General features: G+C 36.8%; 1 protein-coding gene across 3 annotated transcripts in view; it reads left to right on the plus strand.

Annotated features, from left to right (window-relative positions):
- Positions 1 to 24,582, plus strand: part of LOC149807197 (DNA repair endonuclease XPF-like) — a 93,158-nt gene that overhangs the window by 4,768 nt on the left and 63,808 nt on the right. For all 3 annotated transcript variants that reach the window (XM_089963448.1, XM_089963440.1, XM_089963456.1), the window contains exons 5-7: positions 1,333 to 1,455; positions 7,762 to 7,819; positions 21,428 to 21,580. In XM_089963448.1, coding sequence (XP_089819574.1) covers positions 1,333 to 1,455; positions 7,762 to 7,819; positions 21,428 to 21,580 — 334 coding nt within the window. The remainder of the gene's footprint in view (positions 1 to 1,332; positions 1,456 to 7,761; positions 7,820 to 21,427; positions 21,581 to 24,582) is intronic.

Below are 24,582 nucleotides of genomic sequence, written 5' to 3' on the forward strand. Positions count from 1 at the left end.
GTCCCTGCAGGATTAGAAAATCAAATTTACTTAAATTTTTAAATAATACTGATGTTTTTGAATATTATTTAATATAATTTATGCATTCATCACAGGAGGATATAATACAGTGAAACTTGTTTTTATCCTAGCCCTCTTTTACATGTAATCCTGTGCAGCTTGGAAAAAAAACTGCTGAAATGACCATTTTAACACTAATCAGATTTCCATATATATATATATTTGCCACTAATATAAAATGACCCAATAATTTTGTCCTGCCAGTGTCAGCTTTAGGAAGTTTTCACTTGGATATGGCCAATAGGCATCATACTGTAGCAGTTGCAATATGCATGGAAGTCTTCTGTCTGCAAATATGGATTGGACCATTAATTGTTTGAAGCATTCTAATCCTTGTTTCAAAAGGTAGTGGTTGAAGGACCACCCAGTTTAAAAGTAATTGCATTTGGAAATTCTCAAAGTTTTATTCTTGTAAAGATTGATTGTTATGTTTTGTTTGAATCAAGTGTATTGCTGAAATATTGTTGATTCATTTCTTATGCTGCAGTTTTGGGTGTTAATGTTGGCAGTGGGGAGTTATTTTTTCTCAGCTTCTTAATATTAAAAGGAAGATTTCAGTCCACAATAATTGGCAACTGCAATAATAATGACAGACTCTTGTTGAGCTCCAATGTTCAGCCCTTGCAATTTTTGTTGAGCTCCAGTGATCAAACCCTGCAATAGCAATAAGAGACTCTTGCTGTGTTCACAGTAATCAGCCTCCCTCAATAGCAATAACTTACTCTTGCTGAGTTCACAATAATCAGCTTCCTCAATTGCAATAACAGACTTGTTGAGTTCCATTGATCAGCCCCTGCAATAGTAATAACAGACTCTTGCTGTGTTCAGCCATCAGCTCCCTTAATAGCAATAACTGACTTGTTGAGTTCACAATAATCAGCCTCCTCAATAGCATTAACAGACTTGTTGAGTTCACAGTAATCAGCCCCCTCAGTAGCCTTAACAGACTCTTGTTGAGTTCACAGTAATCAACTTCCTCAAAAGCAATAACAGACTCTTGTAGAGTTCAATGTAATCAGCTCCCTCAAAAGCAATAACAGACTCTTGTAGAGTTCAAAGTAATCAGCTCCCTCAATAGCAATAACAGACTCTTGCTGAGTTCACAGTAATCAGACCCCTCAATAGGAATAACAGACTCTTGATCTAATGTACCTTGCTCATCTTGTTTGCAAAATTGAATGAAAAGTTACTGTTGTTTTACACATATACAGTTTGTGATGATACTAGTTTGTTGATAGAAATTGAGATAATTTTTTATATTTTTTCTTTCAGACAGAATTTGTACCTGCAGGGTGGGGTTCTGTTTATCACATCTCGTATTCTTGTGGTGGATCTGCTAACAGATAGGGTACCTGTGGAAAAGGTCTCTGGCATCCTTGTCTACAGAGCCCATAAGTGAGTACAATGGTCTGTTACTGTAATGCCACTCAGTATACAGTTGTACCTCGTATGATGGGTATGGGCATGGAGCCAATTAAATTGGTTAAAGTTTATATTGTTATGTCCCACTGCAATAACACATGGAGGAATATTGTTTTGCTGCTTTGCGTCATTACATCTGTACAGCTTTACATCCATCCTGAATCTGTTAGCATGATATAACAAAAACTATTAAACTTAGAGCCATTGCATTTTGCACACTTTATCATGGTTATAAGTAACTAACATAATTAGATTTTCATTTAATTACAGAATTTTTTTGTTTCATTTTCTGTTATACATGTTTGTAAATTATTTGGACTTTTATGAAAAAAGCCAATTGAGGTAGGCAAATAAAATTTAAAAGGCATTTTTATATTCATTTGTGAATAACATTTAACAACATTAAGGACTGAGCAATTTGTGACAAAAACCATGCTAGCATCATTAAGAAAAAGAAAAGAAATTTGATAGGCATATTTGTATTAATATATTGATCTCATGATTTAATGCCATTACAGCTTTTAGATTTTTTGGAAATTTTGGAACACTTTTGGAATTTTATATGTGTATTCTAATGCATATGTTGCTGACCTATACAGTTTTCATGGCAATATAAAGTTAGAATTTTTTCTCCAGTTTTTAGTTTTGCAGATTTGGATTTTGTAAAAATATCTAATGGGGGCAATTGTCTTTTATGAATATAGTTGCAAATATAATTATTTCTAGTCAGTTTATTTACATGCATTTTGCTTTTTGGTTAATGAGAACCAATTGTAATGTTTCTTATAATTCAGTGCCATTTTAATGCATTAAATTGACTCAGCTTTGTTGGAACATACCTCAGTATAAGGTACCCTCACAAAAGACCATGTGTCCCATTCATTTCTCCCATAAAAAGTTACAAAGAAGGAATACTTTCTTTTTGACTGATCACTAGGGCATAGATTGGCATAGCAATTTATTTCAAATCAAATTTTTATTTTGACAGTAATATCTCAGAATTTAAAAAGTATTTCACTCAATAATGAAAATTTTACAAAAACTGGATCAGAGATTTTCATTTGTAACTGTTCAGATTTCTATATTGTAAAGTGACAATTACCATTGTGTTAGATCTTTAGGCCTGGGGCCTATTAATAGCTCAGAGTGTAGCTATCATCATATAATGACTCAAACATATCAAACAAGAGTTAGTCCAATGAGGAATCCATCAAGGTGGATGATATTTGTTGGTGTGTGCATGTGTGTGTGTGATTTGGATTTGTAACGTAGCTTTAAAAAATTTTCAGTCATATCGCTACAATGTCTGCATTGTGGCAGTTTATAGTGATGTCTAGCACTGGGGCATCATGCTGACCAGTCCTAACACTAACCTCTTAATGCTGAGCACCAGACGAGGCAGCTGTTAGTACCATTTTTGTAAGTCTTTGGTATGACTCAGCCGGGTATTGAACCCACTGATTACCACATATCAAAAAGCAAATTTATGTGAGTCATGTAATGACTTAGTTCAGGATCATGTTTTGCATTTGGATGTGCCATTACAATAATGATGTGATGGCTTGTGGGTAGTCTTTTTGTGCAAATAAATGGACAGTTACTCCTTGATAATCAGCATATGTTCTTGACTCAGTTGTTGGTGGTTGCAGATAATCCACTATGATCACAACATTCTTGTGCATATATTATGTAAGGTGTCAATCAAGTTGACCATTGGAATTTTACCTAAATCACTCATAAGAAGTTGAAACATGGCAGTAGTGACCTAGTATTAGGTGTAAAGGAAATAAGTTGTAAGAATATTGTTTTCACTGAAAACTTATTTGTGTATTTCAGTAATAAATCACCTGCTCTTATTGCATTGCTATGTCCTTTCCTGGCACCAGCCCACAGTCTAAGGACATTATTTCTCCTTTAATTAGTAAGTGCAGGTCTAGAATAAAGACAACAAAAACAAAACATGATCCTATAAATCTGATATCATAGTCCAGTTCCAGTAGCTGCATTTATACACAGGTCTCTTGGGCACTGAACACTTCATCTGTTGACATTTTTACTGCCAGTTGTACCTTTTTGTGTTCTGTTTGTTAATTTCTCTCCAGTCCTTGCTTTATTTTCATGTATCTGCGCATTTTCATTGATTTTGAGGGTTTTGCATACATTGCTAGCAGATTGGGGCTTGTGTTTCATTCCTCTAATAATAACTGGTGTCAGAGTAAGTAATTCCTACCCTTTGTTGTTCTGGTGAATTGTTTTTATGTATATATTTTCCTTTCAGCCTTCAGTAATTCCTCAAGGAAGTGGGCATAAAGGCAGTGTGGGATACTGACACTACCTGTCTTCCATGCACATGTGTTGTTTATGGCCTGATTAGATTTAGGACTTGGCAGAAAGTCGCTTGGGCTATATCGACAGAAGGAAGTGTTTTGCTTCTTCCTCTTCTTTTCTGGAGGACACCCCTTGATTCTCAGGAGGGACTATAGCACTTTTAGTTGTATGAAAGTTACCTGCTTCAGTGAGAGAGGTGTCTAGAATTACGAAGTTGCCTGCTTCCATTTGGTTGGGAATCTCTGAGGAAAGGATTTTTGGCACATCCTGGTACATAGAAGTTGTCTATCCCAAATAGCGACCCCTACCTTTCTTATGCAAGGGATATGTAGTTGTTTCAGTATCCATCAACTCAAATCAAGATCTTGTTTCTTCAAAACTGAGTTCTCCAAACAGAGACTCTTTAGTAAGGTCTACATCATCTGATTGTTTTTTTTTCTTATTGACTGGTCTCCAATCACTGGGTAATGTGTCAGGTGACAGCTAAGATTGGTTACTGGTTACAGGGCACTGATCACCAGGAAATGTGTCAACTTGGATACCCTACTCCAGTCACTGTGACTGGGCATTGAGCTTTGGGTACCATATACTGATCACTGGGTATTTTTTATGGTGCTGCTCTTCAGTTTTTGATCTCTGGATGCATAACATGGAACACGGGGAGCTGAGTGCCAGTCTACATAGAACAGGTGTTAGTCACTGGTGTTCAGACTGGTTACCATGATTTGACCACAGGCCTAGATGAAATTATAAATTCAGTAACCCCTCTTTCCCAATGTTTCCATTCATGTCGGGAATGAATTTAGGGTTCTGAGAAATAGTCTTATGGAAGTGATTGGGTCATTAACCCTCCTAATTTCATGTTTCCATTCAACCCCTATATAGCTTAAGACTCCCAACACCTGTGGTAAGTTGGCTTTGTCAGCTTTTCTGACCATGCCACCATGGACGACTTTGCAGTTGTTTCGTTGATTGGCACATTGTGCATGACCTTGATCTTCCTCACTTCCGCCAACTACAGTATGGAGGGAAGGGGAGGGAGATTGCCTGGTACTGAATAGGGAAGTGCCAGTCCCTAGCTTCATGGCGAGACGATCAACAGTCTGGTCCTTTCTTCCTTTGAGATGGAATAGTGAATCCCAGGTCAGGAAGACACATTCTCCCATAATTATGTTGATGTAGAAGAGTTCTCAGAAATATTTGTCACACTAGGTCCTTCTGGTCTGTTGATGTCACGTTCTTTGTCTCACCCAGTGGGTCAACTTAGGGAAGAAGAACATATTTGGAATTATGATACAGTGGTAAATGCTGTTTACCATGTCCTTCCCTCAGATTTTTGTCCCAAGCCTCCACCAGGATCATCAGAGACTATGATGATCTCCAGTTTGGAGAGGATCTCTGGGACCCAACCTAAGTCACGCCTGCTCTTAGTAGTGGTGAGGTCTCAGAAATGCCAAGCAGGGGCCAGGCAGTAGAACTGGTAGCCTGGTCTATGATCTGGGCCATATTTTTTGTCAGCCTGGGTTTCTGTCCTGAGTGTGATCAAGATAGACTCCTTTGCCCAGTTAGAGCTTTATGCTTCCAGCTCTCTCTCTATATATATAAAAAACAAAGACTGTAACTGTCTTTCTCTCACATTGATAAGTACCGCTGATATTTTGGCAGCCACCATCTCATGATGGATTGTTCAGACTATTACAATGGCTCTGCTCTGGTGGTCTAAGTGGTTAGAGTGTCCACCTCAGATGTGGGAGGTTTTGGGTTCGAACCCTGGTCGAGCCATGCCATAGACTTATAAAAATAGTACTAGCAGCTGCCTCACTTGGTGCTCAGCATTAATAGGTTAGTGTTAGGACTGGTTGGCCTGGATTCAGGATAAGATGACTGGGTAGGACATCATGCTACATGTCTGTGGCATGATGCCCAGTGCTAGACATCACTATAAACTGCAACACTGCAGATATTGTAGCAATATGACTGAAAATTGTTAAAGCTGCGTTAAAAATCTGAATCACACACACACACACATGCACACACACACACACATATTAAGCAATGTATCAGTCTCTCACTGAGGGAGATCTCTTTAAAAAAATTCAAAGGCCATATGGTCAAGACAATAGCTGCATCTTGGGACTTTTAAATCATTCCTGTTTTTGGGATGATGTCATGAAAGCTGTCTGGTATTTTCACTCTACTTGTCATTTTATTGTTATTTAGAGTGAAGCTATTATTGCTTTTTGTCCGTTTGGATGAGCCTTGCAAGTCAGGCCATCCTCCAGTCTGCTGACAGCATTGGTAAGTTCACATGACTCTTATCTTAGGCCATCAGACTCCCACCTAGATGGCATGTTAAGCAATAATAGTAGCTAGAAAAATGTAGGGTTTTTTATTTTAGAGGGGAAGGAGATAAGACTCTCATTAATTATTAATGTTCCCTTCTCCCTCCATGCTTTTCTTCAGTCTTGGTTCATGTAAAAAGAAGGAGGATATTTTGATCGCCAGAAGTCAACTAAGTCGTCAGACTTGGATCAAGTTGTTTTTTATTCTGGATTTCAAATTACTTATTCGAGTATTTTTGGACTAGTGCCAGGAAAGATTTTAATAGCAGGTAAGTATTACATAATTAAAATTTGTTCCTAAAATTCCGTTTATACATGCACCTCTCTCCTATTTAGCAGTCAGTGTTTCTCACTAATATCAAGTGATACTAGGTATGCGTCCTGTGTTATTTGTGTAAAAACTTTTTTACATTATATTGAAAACTCCCACTAATTTGTTCAAGCAGTATGACTTTAACTTTTTCTTTACTTGAATATAATGATATCTGTAACAGTCTTATGTTTAATGCTTTGGGAGATTTTTTAATTGATTGCATGTGTAATCAGCTTAATTTAGTTTACTGCCTGTAAGCATTTACAGAATCGTTAACCATATCAATGAACATTCATTTGGCTGTCAGTGATGCAAAATCTACCCATCTGTACATGCAGTGTGAGAAGCTATAGATCATAGCCAACTGCCATGACCAATACATCAAGACAATCTGAAGTCTGGAAATACTTGGCTGTAGTTGAGCCAGGCAGTGGGAAGAAGCAAACAGTTTCATCCAGTGTATGCTAACTTGCATTCTTGTATAATGGGGCAAGTACAGGCTTTATGGCATGTCAGCTAAAGTTTAATGTTGTATGGTTGTAGTAAATTTTTTTAAAGTAGTATTCATGTTAACTGGGAATCTACTTTAAAAATAAAAACTATTTTTTTGTGGTGACCACTCTTAGATATGCTACAGGGCTGGAGATTATGGGGAAGAAATACAATTCCTAGTTTCAGATCTTTGGTGTTAGATGATGTTCATGTCCAGGCAGTATATCAGGTTGCATCATCGGCATATATTTTGCAGTGTGAGACAATATCATGATGCTCCTAAAGGATTTTTGTTTACCAAATTTATCAGATATTTTGAACACAGACATGTCTTGCAAACTGAATCCTGTCATAAGAAGTAAAATCATAATTAGTAAAAGTCATACAGCAAATGAAACATTTGTGATTTCAGTGAGATATGATTTACACATAAACAGTTGTCATCCGTAAGCCTAACATGCAGATTGGAGCAAAGGCTGAATTTTGAATTGCTTCAGTGAAACTGCACTGTTTTTGTTATTGTGCACTGTACATCTTTAGAAATTTTGGTAACTCTTGCAGCCTTAGTCAAAATTTTGTACTTTTTGTGCTGGAATTCCAGCATCATGACAACAGTTTTCATACAGTTGTCATGTAATTTAACATAATGCCATCATTAAAATCTTTTTGACTAGTTATGTGATAAATGCAATCTCTCTTTGGTGTTTATTTGATATTAAATATCTGTGTAACTTTTCATTGATAATGTTACGTAAGTATTATTCATCAGAAATATTGTACAATTTATGTTTTGTTTATTTGTAGAGTTGTTGAGTCCTGCCAAGAAGCCTTTATTTTACGTCTTTATAGGCAAAAGAACAAGGTAATCATAAAGTATTTTGTGATTACCAGAGATCATCTCAGTTAAGACTATAAAATAGATGCATCCACCATATTGAATTTAGTTTTTGTTATTTTCTTTTAAACAGAGAGCAAGAAGTTAAAGATGCAGTCTGTAAAATAGTATATAGTCTTACCTGTTTATGTTGACATCCTCGGGCCCGAGGAAATATTGTGGACATATGCGAATGTTAAGATAATTGTTGGGGGGGGGTCTGAAAAAAAGATACAAATTAAATTTGCCAGTAAGGGTGACCTGTCGACAGTGAGTAGCATTTACACTTTGAGAAAACAAACAATGGAAATTTTGAGTACATGAAGATAAAACCAGTGTGAAATACACTTGTATATTGACAAATTACATTTTGGTTACCTTTGTGTAATAAAATCCACAATAAAATATTGCATTGGTCACATCCTGATATGAAAAACATTCACTACGATATTCAATGCTGGCATTAGCACATGGTTGTATAGTTGTTATTTACATGCTTCAAGTACATGTATTTAAATTGGCCTAGATTTTGGTCAGTCTGTTCCCATCTTATTGAGGCTACTAAGGGGATGGGGCTATTCACAGGGAAATGAAAACCTGTTAACAAGATGGTTTAAATGGTACATTTATTTAGTCACAGAAGTCATCATGAAAAGTACATAAAAATGAACAAGAGATATGCCGCTGATATGATTAATGAAGGCATAATATTGTATGCATTGACACATGCTAATGAGGTATTAAAAGGAAATGATTCTTACAATACAATATTGTAACAATGTCAGCTCAAGTGGTATACATTTAAAATACGTCCCTGAGATAAGAAGTTATGAATTCTCTCAAAATACAAATACATGTAGCAGTAAAAGATTTTAATGACAAGTACATATACATGTAATTGAGATTATTATCTATAGCATAATCAGTGCATAAAATTACAATAAAATTTAATTTAAATTTAAATTAATTAAATGTTGTTAGCACAACAAGTGGGCATGGGAGATAACGAGAGTACATGCATTTCTGAACTTCATGCAAGCTTCTTCTGTTTGAGCCTTGATAGTTGTTCTCTGTGGAGGAGATGCTGCAACTTTTCCAAGTGACCATGCGCTTCTTCCGATATTACCAATGAGTTTGATTGTGCAAAAAATTTTGTCAAACCATCATTCATTGAAAATTGCCTCTCTACATGAAACACATGGCAAAGGTAGTGTTTCCGATTCATCATTAGCATCAGTATCAATTATGTTGTCTTCCATGCCATCTTCTGAAACGTAATCCATTTTTACGGCAGCAATAATGTCATCATCTGCTAAAGTTGCTTGGCATTGTTCCTTGTCATCCGTTTCAATAGCCATCTGAACAAACTTATCCATCGGAATTCCAATACCTTCATATAAGCCATCTCTTAAAGACTATATGGGATATCTGATAGGGAGAATCCATGAAATTCCTCGTTTTTGGGAAAGAAAGTATGCATAAACCAGTTCTGTATGGTCTCTGGCTTCACTAATCCCCAAGTTTTCTTCAAGTTGTACAGAGCCCCAAGCAAATCTTCCTTAAATTCTTCTTGCTGATCAATCACAGCCAGCTTTCTGTGGGTGAGAAGTTTTCGATAATGTAGTTTTAGATTCTGGATGATTCCTTGATCCATTGGCTGTATGAGTGATGGGGTATTGGGCGGAAGAAAAATTAGTTGTACATGTTAGAGATCATCCACACATGGGTGCTCAGAACAATTAACCACACGCAAGGCAATTTTTCTTCCTTGCACTTTCATTTTTCTGTCGAGTTTCCTTTTCCACTCCATAAAAATGTCCAACGTCATCCAAGCTTTTGTGTTTGCATAATAATCCACAGGAAGATGGTGCACATTTTTAAAACAGTGAGGCTTCTTAGACTTGCCAATAACTAGAAGTGGCATTTTATCATTGCCAATCATGTTCAATGTGATTAGGACAGAGATGCAGTCTTTAGGCTGTTTCCCACCAACACATGGTTGACCTTTGATGCAGTATGTCTTGTCTGGAGTACACTTAAAGAATAAAGCTGTTTTGTCCGTATTGTATATATCCATCCATCAAGCTGCGATATGTCTGTTGAGTTGGCTTCTCCACAAATCCTTTTGTATCGGATGTTATGACAAACTTTAAAGCTACTGAACCAACCACTTGTTGTAACGAAGTTCTCCACACTAAGTTTTTCATAAATTCTTTCGCTTTTTCAGTGATCATATAACGATTTATCGATAAGGTTGAATGTGCAATTTGGGTTTCATTGAACCATTTTGCTGTGGCCTCCTCCACGTCTTCAAATTTAGCAGTCTTCTGCTTCTTCCTCTAGGGGAGTGCAGTTACCTTCAATGTAGTCTTTCTTTATAGACTCAGCAGCTTTCATCCATCCTGACAGGGTGTTATGTTTAAGAGAAACTTTGTTACAGACATCTTTGCGAGATGCTCCACCTTCAACTTCCTTAACAGCCAGATATTTAGTTTCCAGAGACTGTAAATTAATCTGTGTTTTACACTGCCATTGGTAGCCATTGTAAATATACATAAAGTTAAAAAGGAAACTTTCACAGCACAATAAACTTGTTTTAATCACCGATCAGTTTGGAAAATGCAAGAATCGATCAGATTTCATTGGTTTTATTTAAGTCGCTGTGAGAGGCCAACTTTATAGGACCAAACAAAAGCCTGTTTTTTTATCCGACCACGACATTAAAGCCTGTCGTCAAGATCAACTAACTGTTGAATAAAGTACAGGTAGGAACTGGCCGCTTGCTGACATAAATGATTAGGCAGGAAAATTAAAGCCTGGCGGCAAGATCAACTAATTGTTGAACAAAGTATGGGTTGGAACTGGCAGCTTGTCAACATAAATGATTAGAAAACAAAGGATTTGTACAAGCTGGGACCAAGGGCTTCTGTCAACATGTACATTTATTGTGTATCTCGACGTCAACATAAGCATGACAATTTGGTAGTAATAGTAGACCAAGGGATGGGGACTTTGCTTTTTTATCAAAATAGGCGGCTTGTGATGTCAGTATAAGTGGGTAGGACTGTACAGTGAAAGTTGAGTAGATGCATCCACTGTATTTAATTTTTTGTTTGTAATTGCCTCCTAAACAAAGAAAACTAAATTATAGAGTCAGTCTGCAATATAGTATACAATAAAAGTTGATACAGGTAATCATTTACAAAAGATTTTGATGTTGGTTCATTGTTATATATGAATTGCTGTCTGTGTGTTGCAGTAAATGACAGCTAATGGTGCACAGAATTACCAATCCTTAAGTCTTATTGATTAAATCAAGCCACACAAAGTTTGATGTATTCATCCATAAAGAGCCTTGAGGACTGGTAACATTTTGCATAGTTTTATTTTTACTTTACCCCATAACTTGAAAAACTAACTTGCAGTTCATAATGTGAATGCATCATGGATCTGGTAATTGCTGTTATTTACCATATATTTTTTCTTTGAATATGTTACCCAATCACAATACCTTAGGAGAACTACCTCGCAAATCCAGCCCTCCCATGTTAAAAACTTTTAGTTAGAAAGCTAAGAGTTATCTGCCCACCTAAGTGGTGGTCAGGCAGAGTGATCTTCCCTTGGTACAGGGACTGGCACCAAATCCCATGAATATCTAAGTTACTATTTTCGCTCGTGCTAAAAGCATTCTATCACCATGAAAGACATTGCAAAAGCCAGAATAAACTTTTGAAAGATATACCAACACATGTTGGAGGAGTCTTTTCAATTCTAAGGAAAGTATGATCCATCTGTATTTCACACTTTTCTCTCTTCCTATGCCAACAAAATTCTGCCCTTACATTTGTTTAACACTTTGCCATCTTCTCACATTTAATAGCACTTAGTTACTTGCATGGGTGGCCTATGTGATTTCTCTTTAAGTTCAGGCTGTAATTGGTTTTTATATGTTTGCTTATAGAAAACTTTTTATAGATGTATATTTCCATTACGTCCGGTTACATACATGTGAATTTTCTATAACAAAGCATTCTTAGCATCCAGCCACCAAGCTTCAGTGTTTTTACCTGTACAAGCTGTCGTTGAGCCTTCCATCAGGTAGTATTGTAAATTATATTATACTTATTGCTTTCTTAGATTGTCTGCTATCACTAATTTCAAAGCAAAACATCATAGCTCTGCACCAAACCTGTGTTCAAGCAGACAGGTGCACTGAATTTACCTGTACAGGCCATCATTGCATCTTCCTATAAGTAGTATTGTGAATTGATATGATATATTGATGCTTCATTGCCCCCATTAGGTCATCAGTTAGCACCAATTCATAGCTGTATATGTGACGCTTTATTGACTTTACCTGTATAGAATGTCACTGGGTCTTTTCCTACAGGTTAATTTCCTACAGGTTAAATTGACTCATAAATATTGTTATACCTACTTTGTAAATATCTAGTTAACAGTGCCTCAGATTCTTTTTTATGTGCAGAGTTTTGTGTGTAATATAGAACTTGCTGATATTACTGTATAACTTCTGCTCTGGTCGGACAGTTACAGGTGAGTTTTCTATTCATGTTTTACTCAGTAGCATCCTGCTCATGTATGTTACTATAAGTGATGTTTGAATGATGTATAGGCAATCCGTTGGCCTTCTAATGGTACACTGTGATTAGAAGTGATTTACAGTCTTCCTGTTTGTACATGAAAGTACTATAAGCAATGCTTGAGTGATGTATAGACAATCCATTGGCCTTCTAATGGTACACTGTGATTAGAATTGATTTACTGTCTTCCTGTTTGTACATGAAAGTACTATAAGCAATGCTTGAGTGATGTATAGGCAATCCATTGGCCTTCTAATGGTACACTGTGATTAGAACTGATTTACTGTCTTCCTGTTTGTACATGAAAGTACTATAAGTGATGCTGCAGTGATTCTACCTGTACAGGCAGTCAGATTCACATGCCTATGGGTTATTATGGCTAGAAATGATTATTTAGTATCCACTTTCTAAGTATTCATAGCTATGCTCAAATCTACCTGTACAGGTCACATGTGTCCCTACACATGCAGTTATCTTTGTGGGTAACTCCGCATTGATATTCACTTGCTCATAAAACAGGACACTCACTACACTATGTGTATTGAGGGTCTTTTCTGTTTTGTCTTGCAGATTTAGACATGGGTGAGACCAGTTGGACAACTCCTCAACATGAGTAGTTTCTCTGGTTGTCACCCTTTAAAGACATGTCAGACTTGCATATTGTAGACTGAAGTTAATCATAACTTGGGGGATGAAAACATCTGATTGCATGCAAGTGCAGCAAGATGGAGATCAGCAACAAGCCTCAATTACAGTCTCTCTTATCAGAATTATGGACCATATATGTGGATTAAACATCCCATAACCCATCCCAACCTCATGAACTGGATGTATTGCCAGCTAAGTTGGCCATGTTCCTCCATGACTGAACTTAGCTACTTAACTCTGATCATAATGGGCCATGACCACAATTCGATCTTACAGCATCAGCCAGAATTAACTTGTCCAGTTCCATGAATTGCATAAAGAAGCCAAGCTGTTCATGAACAGAAACATCATGCGGCCTATGACCAGTCTATAATGGGCACTCTTTTTTGTGTCATTCTAGCCGCACAGTGCTGCTTGGCATTTTTTGTGGAAGACATACAGTTTACTTGGACATCCTAATGGATCTATCTTACTGCATGGTACCTCAGACACTTCTGGTGTACGAGGTCTATTTTGGGACCTCAGTTTTCAAGAGATGTCTCTTATATTGCCCTCAAGTCTCTGCCATCCAAGGGACTTTACTAAGTGACATGTAAGAAGTAATGAGATCTGACTCATAAGGACTGCAAGTGTAGTGGGCCACCATCACTGACATTCTTCTTCAACTCATTCACAGGTAGTGCAGGTAACATTGATTTCACTACCTTAATCTAGAACTGACAAATCGGGTTCCTTCATCATTATCAGATTTTACTTGGATGATTGAAACTCCACCAGGCAGGATTGAACTGAAGTTTCTTGCCCTATCCCATTGGACTTCTATCCTCATTTCTGTTCATCGTCTACAGTTCTGACATCAGATGAAAATTATTTTTGGAAGATTCTACTTCCATTTGCTTACACAATCAGAATCTTTATAGGTACACACAGGACTCATCATTGTTGGCGGTTCCTATAGACCTTGCCTCCTAAGGGTTCAAATCTATTTCTATTGCTGCACAGTGAGGGAAAGAGCTAAACAACGGCCAAAAGTGGCCTCTCACACAGCAGATACACAGACTGATTACATGGATCAATTATCCCATAACCTGTCCCAACATATTGAATTGGACTCCTCCCACACAGACTGGGCATATACAAGGGACAAGTTTAGTCACTGGAATAAGCGGGGGGGGGGGGGTAGAGTGATATTTATAAGATGGTCCACTTCATAACAGAGACACAATATCCTTTAACTCATTTGGCCCCAGAAACTTTTGTCATTTTTGCCAGAAATTGGGGTAGGAAACATATTTGAGGTTAATTCTGAATACATCCAAATTCATCTGCTTCTAAGAATTTTTCACTTAGACTGATGCCTAGTTGTACTAAAAACGTTTTTCATTGGCTATGTGCCGAAGGGTAAAAGTTGGAGGTTTTTTGGGGGGCTTATTGGACCCATCATTTTCAATTCCTGACCACTTCTTACTCCCAATGCCCAACTTATCCGACTCTTTGCAAAGGTTCACCAGTCTGTCTGCAGTTCAGACGAGTCTGCCTAAGATCACAGGACAAAATGTCTAAAATCCCAACACAATATCTGATTCCAAAAATGGGCAAATTTTTGGTGTAAAAAGTCAGGTTTGAAAAGATATGTTTTCCCTTCTACATTTTATAATATGAGCAGAAAATCCTGATTATTTGGTATAGAGCTACATCTGTCTGCTTTATTGTAGTACCACCCACTTTGATGTATCTTGAATGACCTTGACTCTACAGAACTTGAAAGTAGGTTACTGCCTCATCAAGCCTACAGGCAAGATTGGGGCTGAATGAGTTAACTGTAATAGCAGGTATGGACTTAAAGTGGGTGAGAAAAGATGCAGTGCTCTATACCCCCACCTTACAGATCAATCATGCCCCAAGATATGTGCATGACCTTCATCACCTACTCTCCTCTTTGGTGATTAAGTTGACAAAATTGACAGCATACCACCATCCCCCTCAGTCGCAACAACAGTGGAGGGATTTGAATGGCAGTCAATACATTTGCAGGGATGTCCCTAGAATGCATGCTGCTGGGGAACAATCCTACATCTAAAGAGTCAGAAGGAGGTCACTTGTCTTCACCAGTGTTACACATTACCATTCCTATCTCAGTGACATATATACAAGCCCTCAATCCCACCTTTATCACAGATCCCAGTAAGACCTTAGAAGGCTCCCATCTTTTGTGGCTGAATGAGGAAGATTTCCTATGACCACATGGGGACTCAGTATCATGTTCATTGCCCATACAAAGCTTGTGACCAGAATTTGTCAGCACTAACATGGCACTTATCAGTTGGTTCTAAACCAAAGCACATTCAGTCAACTCTGTCGTGCTTTTGGGTTTGAAATGGAATGCAACAGTGGGTTCTAATGCTGTCCATTGTGAAGCCTGCTCAACCAGTGTGGACTTGCAAGAGACATGATTTTATGCTCCCACTCAAATGGCTTCTACAAGTTCTGTGATTCACCTTCAACTGGCTGCAGACAACAAGCTAGTTATATTTTGGAGCAGGATGTGATTTTTCATTTTACTCTCCTTTCATTCTCAATCTCTTGACAACAAGAACACCTTTGACCTTGTTCCCTTTCAAGGTTTGTTTGATTAGGTCTGGACTCTTATAATGTGTTCTCCGGGGAATGAGATTTGAATTCATCAGATGGTGAGTTTTATGCCTGTTTGGAGCAATCCATCAACTGGAGTATTCATTTGCCAGCTGAGTTTTGCTCAATATGGTATCAGATGTCATATTCCTTGGTCACTTTATTGGGCTCTTATAACAATGGTTATGTGGTTCCAATGGAGACTGAACTTTGACAATTAGACCATCTCTCTCAACTGGCAACCCTTCAAGGTTGCATCATGAAGGCACTTTGGACTCGCATCAGCAGTACCTCTGCAAACACATCTGGTAATCATGATCAGTATGGATGCACACATGGATGCTGAGGGTAGCAAGTTGCCTACCTTTCTGGACTCAATAGAAGTAAGGCCATCTCTGGATCATTATTTATATGTCAACATGATCAAAATGGACTTTTTAAAACCTGTGATTGTTGGCTGGTGGTCCTACATGGGAATAAAGTTCCCATTCTACTTGATAACTTCACTGTGGTGACTGATCTAAAACAGCAAATTGGAACAAGTACTAGGACCTTTGTGTTCTTGTTTGGGATTTTAAAAAATTTCTAGAAGTATTGTCCTCAATGGCATTCCAGGTTCCAGCTCAACATATCCTAGACTGGCTCATGTATTGGGAAACTCATTTATCTGCAAGCAGGAACTTGTACTAATGGAGTGGTTTTTTCATCCATCAGGTTCATACAAACATGCTCGATGGGATTGAATTATGATGGACATTAGTGACAAGGTGGAGTACCAACAGTCCCTGCCTTTGTCACACCAATCTTTGGCCCAAAGTCCTGGCTAATTGCTGCTTCCAGTAAATTGGAATTGTCAGATTCTGAATGTGTTACAGGAACCAGAAGAGTGTCTCTCCTGCCTGATTAGTCTGCTAAAATAGGGAACACAGGAGCAACTAGGTCATTCCAAAAGGGCAATGGAATATAATCTCATTGGTTCACACCAGGGGACTGTATTCCAGTGGAGTCATCCATACCACAATAGCTAACTTTCTAGGCTGTTAGATGAGAAACAGTTAGAATCCATCACAGTTAAACTTACCATTCCATGATCAGTAGCATACTGTGGTATCATGGAAGAGAGGATATCGCATGAATCAAAGACCTGTTTTATGAATTTCACTGGCCAAAGACACTGGACCCTTGCCTAAGTGGAATTTTCATTGGGATTAATTTGGCTGGACAAGACATTTGAACTGCTGTCAAGAACTTAATTAGTTCACCTATCATACAAGTCCTGCCTCCTCACTACTTTGTCAGTCAACCGGCAAAATCGGCAATACATTTCTTGGTGGACACATCTATTTACAGTCCCAGAATGATGGATCAATATTGCTCATGAAGCCCCCCACTTGCAAGGGCATCACTGTCTCACCTTTTATACACAATCTTCTTCCTCATTTGTATTAGTGATGGCAGGCAGAATCACTGAAGTACATGTCTTGTCAGTGGACTCGAATAACATACAGTTCCAATATGACTGGTCAGTTTCATTTAGGACAGCACCCTCTTTTATTGTCAAGAACAGGCTTCTGTCCATAGTTAACCAGGCTTTTGTAATGAAATCACTGTCTACCCTGGACACTTCAGCTCAAGACCACCTACAAGATCCAGTATGAGCTTTGAAGTAGTATTTTAAAATGACAGAGCCATTGCATTAAGGGAGATCATGCTTATTTTTGCCTCTCAAACACGAAGGAAGATATATCAGCACAGACCTTTCATCCTTGATTAAGTTGGTTATTCGCTCTGCATATTGAAAAATAACCCCAGCTCTAATAAATTTGTTATGCATTCTGGCTCACAAGGTTAGAACAGTTGCCATAAGTTCTCTGACTGACATTGTCGAAGCTGTGGGATGGAGTTTGGAGTCCACATTCTCCAGTTTTTGTCTAAAAGATCTTTCATCCCAAAGGGCTCAGTTTGATCTGGTAGGACCTATAGCTGTGGTGCAGTAGGTTACCTTTCCAGGTTGTTTGACAATTTCAATAGATATGGCTTCACGGCTTCTACTGGACTTTTAGGAGGGAACATTTTCCCATTTTGAAGCCAATCCCTGACAAGGTCTTCTCCATTCAATCTTTCATCCCTGTAGGCACCACTTATTCTGGTGGGACCTATAGCCATTGTGCAACAGGTCACATTTTCATGTTGCTTGACAGCTTCATACGACATGGCTTCACAACTTCTGCTAGATTTGCAGGAGGAAACATATTTTTTTTTAAAGGTGCTCCATGACAGATGGAGTCTTATCCAGTCAGTTTATCTAGAAGCTGTCTCACATACCGTAGGGGACTGGAGATGTCATCTCCATTGTAACAGGATTATCTCATTCTGCCTCATACCTATTCTGCTAAGATTATATGATTGGGTAATGTATTCAAAGAAGAAACTAATTTTTTATTGTAAAAAGTGTTTCTTTGTGAATACTTACTCAAACATAATTCACATACACCATCCCAGTCTCCCTGCAGTTATATTCATGTAGAGAGCATGCATTTTGCTCCAGTATTAACTGAGATATTCATGGGATTTGGTACCAATCCCAATACCAAGGGGAGATCACTCTGCCTGACTGCCACCAAAGGTGGGCATACAGCTTTTAGCTTTTGAGCTAAAAGATTTAACCTGGGAGGTCTGAATTTGTGAGGCAGTACAGTAGTAATTCTTCTAGGGTAATATGATTTGGTAATGAATTCATGAAGAAACATTTTTTACTAGAAAACAATTAGTTTTTCAAACATTATATAACCTGACATATCAGATAAATATGCACAAACAGATGAGGGAATCACACACACTTACAAAGGAATCACACACACTTATGAAGGAATCACACACACTAACAGAATAATCACACACTTACAAAGGAATCATGGACTACAAAGGAATCAGACTGCTCCAGTGGCCTAATGGTTAGGGCATCCGCCCCAGATGCGGGATCTTATGTTACATGTTTAGGCTCGAATAAACAGTAACAAAAGAAAGAGTGAAAACAACAAGTTTTATAAAAAAAATATAACAAATAATTTATTTCCCTGGAAAAATACTGTAAAAATGGAAAAAATAAGAACTTGTGGTTTTAAGATTCAGATCCAAAAATAATCCAAGAATAATCCATGAATTAAATTTTAGAAGTCCTAATAATGAAATGTTCTAGTGAATCCAAGTTTGATTCCTGACAAAGAATCCAAGATGGAAGGCGATGATGTATACTGTATCCTTTGTGGTGTTGGAATGTCTATAGTTCTGTGTTATTCACAAACAGTAATCCGGTGTTTGAATTTCCCAAAAAAATTAATGAAATGTTTTTGTTCAAGAATTCTGTATGAGGACTCAAATTTCTCCAGGAAAAGGAACTATCCTTTAGAATCCAGATAATCTGAATGAAAATTAAAATGTAATTCCCAAAATGACACAGCAAAAAAAACACCTTTATGTCCCAGTGTTTTAGAATTCCAACTGAGAGATATCTTAATCAATAATGATTATACAGTAACTCGAAACCCAAAACATATTCCTGGATGAGGGTCAACTTTCCAGAACCTTCGAGAAGTATTTACGTATAAAAGCACATAGTCCCAGTATGACCTTTACAAGAACCAATAATTTTACTCTAAGAATAAGAACTAGGTCAGCTTTAGGTGTTTACAAATGAACAGTCAAGGTCAAACTATTTTCTGGAAAAGTATCAAGTTCCTAGTAAACAAAACTACATTATTTTGACGTATAATGAAATTAAAATTAAAAAGATTTTAAAACTTACAAACAATTAAATTAAATTAAATATAAATTAAATCAAATATACATAACAGGGAGGTCATGAGTTCAAATCCCAGCTGAGTCATACCAAAGACTTCTAAAAATGGTACTAACAGTTGCCTCACTAGACACTCAGCATTAAGATGTTAGTGTTAGGACTTGTGTCAGGATAATGTGACTGGGTGGGACATCATGCTACATGTCTGCGGCATGATGCCCCAGTGCTAGACATCACTTTAAAAATGCCACATTGCAGACATTGTAACAATATGACTGGAAAATGTTAAAGCTACGTTAGAAATCTAAATCACACACAAAGGAATCGCACACACACTTAGAAATGAATCACATGCACTTACAAAGGAATCACATGCTTTTATCAAGGAATCACTCATCAATATATTTTACAATTTCATAAGTATGAAATTATCTTTATATATTTCTCTGATGATTTATCTGCAACACATAGTGTATGACTGGTAATTTATTTGCATTGCTTAGTGTATTTTGGTGATTTATCAGCAATGCTTAGTGTATGACTGGCAATTTATCTTAATACTTAGTATTTATTGTATGGATGGTAATTTATCAGCAATAATTATTATTTAGTATATGGCTGGTAATGTATCTGCAATGCCTAGTGTATGGCTGGTAATTTTTATGCAGTACTTAATTTATTTGCATGCTTAGTATATGACTGGTAATTTATCTGCAAACTCAATCCCATATGAAGTTTCGTGAGAATCATAAACTGGATTTTAGTTTTTGAATCAAATATTTTATAGTCAAGGTTTGCTAACAGTAATAACAGAGCTATTATAAAATTGGCTTGCATTTTCTCTGATATCTCTGTGTGAGGAAAAATTACATAATATTGAATCATCTCATATTCTCACTTCTGGAGTTTAACTTCTCACATAATAATATTTATACTTTCTTAGAAGTTGGGTCCAATTGCAGAAGGCATGGACCCAGATCAGTTATTGCATAAGGTGCAGTCTCTGCAGTTTGTTAGGAGTAATCAGTAGTCAATGCAACATTGACCCTGATATGCTTTTGCATAGTGCAATGGCAGATCAGAGTTTATGTTGTTTGCAGTTGGATTTGACTTCTAAGTGTGTATATATGGTACTAAATTGCTTATGTGAAGATTATATTTTGTTGTTACATTTTCAACTAAAGGAGTATAATACTACATGATCACCTGTTTGTAAAGCCACCCCTTCTGCAGCAGGAAAGTTATGATATAAGAGGAGTGACTCTTCAATATAGACCATTACATTATAGCCGACACACTGTAAAACGTATTAACGTTAAAGAGCTTGTTGATAAAAATAGGAAGTAATGACCCTGAATCATACATTTACTAGCTGCACTATTAATGTAACTGAAAGGGAACCTTTAAGTTTGATGTCAACACCTCGTTAAGACATTTATTAGAGAGGTTCAGTAACATACTGACTCAACAAATGAGAAAATATTTAGTGAACTACAGAAATTATGTAAACTTCAAACAGAAAACAATTGGTCTTCGAAAAATCTTAGGTTCATTCTCAGTCTTACAAAGGAACACATTTAGTTAAGCTTATATATATATATATATATATATATATATATATATATATATATATATATATATATATAAACCATGATGCTAGAAACCATGACTTTAAGTGTAAAACTGACATTTTGAGATTTTGTTTATTTTAAAAAGGGCAATCTTTCCTGAATATACCACAGTTTATTTCATATGAAATATTATAACTATTAACAGAAACACAGTAGTTTGAATGCATGATGAAAACAATATTACGATGTTAAAAATTCGTTTTATTTTGTCATTTATCTACAACAGCATTATATTTGCCACAATTATACTGTCATCATCATTAGATAATACTTGGTTATTTTTCAGAATGGCTTCATCAAGGCATTTTCTGACAATGCTTATGCATTCACCAGCGGGTTCTGTCAGGTGGAACGGGTGATGCGGAATCTCTTTGTTCGGAGACTGTTTCTGTGGCCAAGGTTTCATGTCAATGTGGCAAGTTGTCTGGAACAACACAAGGTCTCTACAGCAATTGTAGATTTTCACAACCTTACAAAATCAAATGGTCAGAAGTTGATGACAGTGGGTTGATGTTGGAAAACATGCTTGGCTGTATTTAACTTTTTTGAGCCATGGTTGGTAATTTGGTAAGGCATTCATCATGTGTTCGATACATGCCTGGTCCAGCCCAGGTCATCCCATGTCAGCTGCTTCTGATTATCCTTGAAAAAGGCACTTAGCTCCCATTTCCTCAGCATATTAAAGGGTATAATGTGTTAAAAGTATCATCCCCCATTTCTTAAATATTTTTCTTTAATATTATGCATGATATTCATATTTATTTTCACTTTTAATTGTAAATTTAAGAAAAAAATACATTATAATATTTTAATAATATGTTCTCATCAAATTTGTCATTATTTACTCGTGTATATCAGATGTTGAGGATGATTAGATTTGTTGTAATTTCACAATATGGTAATATGTGATATTTACTGTTGATGTATATTAGCTTTTATTCTGTCACAAGTTTGGCTGTATCTGCAGTGCTGAAAAAAATGAAAAATGTTGTGATGTAATTATACACTACAGTAATCCCCCTCTTATATGGCCACCCCTAATGCAGCAGGGAAGTGGCCTTATAATGAGGGTGGCCTTTCTAGAGGGGGATGACAAATGCGAATAGTAAATACATATGAAAAGTCACAAGTACATTTAATTCTAAAACATTTAATATTTTCATTAAAAAATCACATGCATGTTGTGAAATAAATGTAAAACAGTGTCATCATTTTCAAAAGAATGTTATCAATAACCATTGATAAAGTTTTAAAACTGTCCTTATAAAATTATGTTCCAGATCACATCATCTGTCACTTTGTTGGTAACAGGCTAAAACACAAACCAGTCTCGTCACAATTAAAATTATCCTTGCTGTCATATCCCCTGCATATGTCATATCCCCTGCATATATCATTTAGTCTTTTGTTCCAATCTTCGACAACTTCATTATTAACATCAGCTGATTCTCCACTAAGGACAGAACACTTAATATTGTGTCGCACTTGAAATCTGTGCAACCATCCATTACTTGCGGTAAAGTCGTCATATCCCAATTCAACTGACAAAATTGTTGCTTTTTCTTGTCATTCAAATCAGGATACAAATGTCTCCTGGCTCAAACAATCTTCCTTTCTCTGTCCATTTCACCTTCCTACTTCTGCAGAATTGTTTCATTATCTTTCACGATATTGTTCATCTGAGTATTTCTGACATCAGTTTTCTGTAAGGATCCTCGACCCCCCCACCCCTTTCAGTCAGGTGAATTAATTTCACTTTCTCTTCTAAACTGAGAATTTTTCTTTTTCTCGATGACATGTTGATCTTTTTGCAGTTGCCAACTACAATACTGATAAAACAATTTTGTATGCATCTAAACAAATTGCCGTGGTTTTTTTTAAGGAAGTGATCTGGTCACCTGATTCGTTAGTCGCAGTCTGGTACCCTATTGTTTTTATACATTTATTTACACTAAGTGAGAGAAGCCAAAACGGCTTCAATATGTACCATTAACATCACGCAGATTTGACCTCGCGGCCATTAGGATTCGTAATTTTGACAATTATTGTCAGTAGTAATAGCCACTAATTATCATAGTGAACAAGCTCAACATCTTACTAAGGGAAGCCATAAAGGCTATCAAACCATTTTCCTGCTGACTTGGGTATTGTACATAAATACTGCCACTTCTCAGCTGTTACTACTGTTCAATAATTGTAATCTTAACAATTATCAGAGTGACTAAACCGGACATCTTATGATAACACAGCAGTAAGGCTAATTTGATTACTTGTACATACCCTTTTGTATGGATTAAAATTTGAGTCTTTCTCGGTTTTATGGAATAAATTTGGCTTCTTGTGAGGCGTAAATGATATATTAACCTTAGTGGTACATGTACTTTACTCAACACTTCTTTCAGTAACGAAAACCTGACATCGGGAAACAAATCGGATTACTTAACACACGTTATGAATAAAATACTGGTTCTGGATACATATTCAAATAAAATGTGGCCGCTTGTGAGGGGTAAATTTTATATTATTGCACTAATATGCTGGCCGCTGGTCGTGTTAGCCAGGTAGCCTTTCACGAGGGGTACTTTTGAGCACAAACTCGTCGGTACCAACAGATTCTGGCCGTAAGGGGCAGGTGGCCGCTGGTCAGGGGGGCCGTTCAAGAGGTGGACCACTGTACTGGTATCCATCAGCAAATCTGAAAATGCAGTTCAGTAATTCCTATGCTAATATACATTGGAAAATTTTGTTGAAATAAGCCAAAATGCAGTTCAGTAATTCCTATGCTAATATATATTGGAAAATTTTGTTGAAATGTAGCCAAAATGCAGTTCAGTAATTCCTATGCTAATATACATTGGAAAATTTTGTTGAAATATAGCCAAAATGCAGTTCAGTAATTCCTATGCTAATATACATTGGAAAATTTTGTTGAAATATAGCCAAAATGTAGTTCAGTAATTCCTATGCTAATATACATTGGAAAATTTTGTTGAAATATAGCCAAAATGCAGTTCAGTAATTCCTATGCTAATATACATTGGACAATTTTGTTGAAATATAGCCAGAATGTAGTTGTACATGGCATCATATCTTAGGCTAAGTTGTGAAATGACATTGGTTTTTTATGTGGGATCTTAATGCTGGAAATTTTGATGTACCAATCTACATTTGTAAATGTGTTAAAATACATTGTAAAAATTGGCTGTCAAACATATCTCAGGCCAAAAAAAACTGACACTTATGCTTGTCCAGTGGAATGGAGAGTGGAAAAAAATATGTTATATTTGTTCTGTACAAAGTGAGAAAAGAGTCAGATTGTTTTGTGGGTATGCGAGAAAGTGTGCCAGTAGCTTCTCGTGGGTTGGTGGTTCTTTCTGGGGTTTTCCCGGGTTCTTCCTCCACCATTAATACTGGCCACCATGTATAGCCTATCGTGTGCTG

The sequence above is a fragment of the Sinohyriopsis cumingii genome, chromosome 1 (genome assembly GCF_028554795.1).
Source record: "Sinohyriopsis cumingii isolate HCF-2022 chromosome 1, ASM2855479v2, whole genome shotgun sequence".
In the NCBI taxonomy this organism is placed as follows: domain Eukaryota; kingdom Metazoa; phylum Mollusca; class Bivalvia; order Unionida; family Unionidae; genus Sinohyriopsis; species Sinohyriopsis cumingii.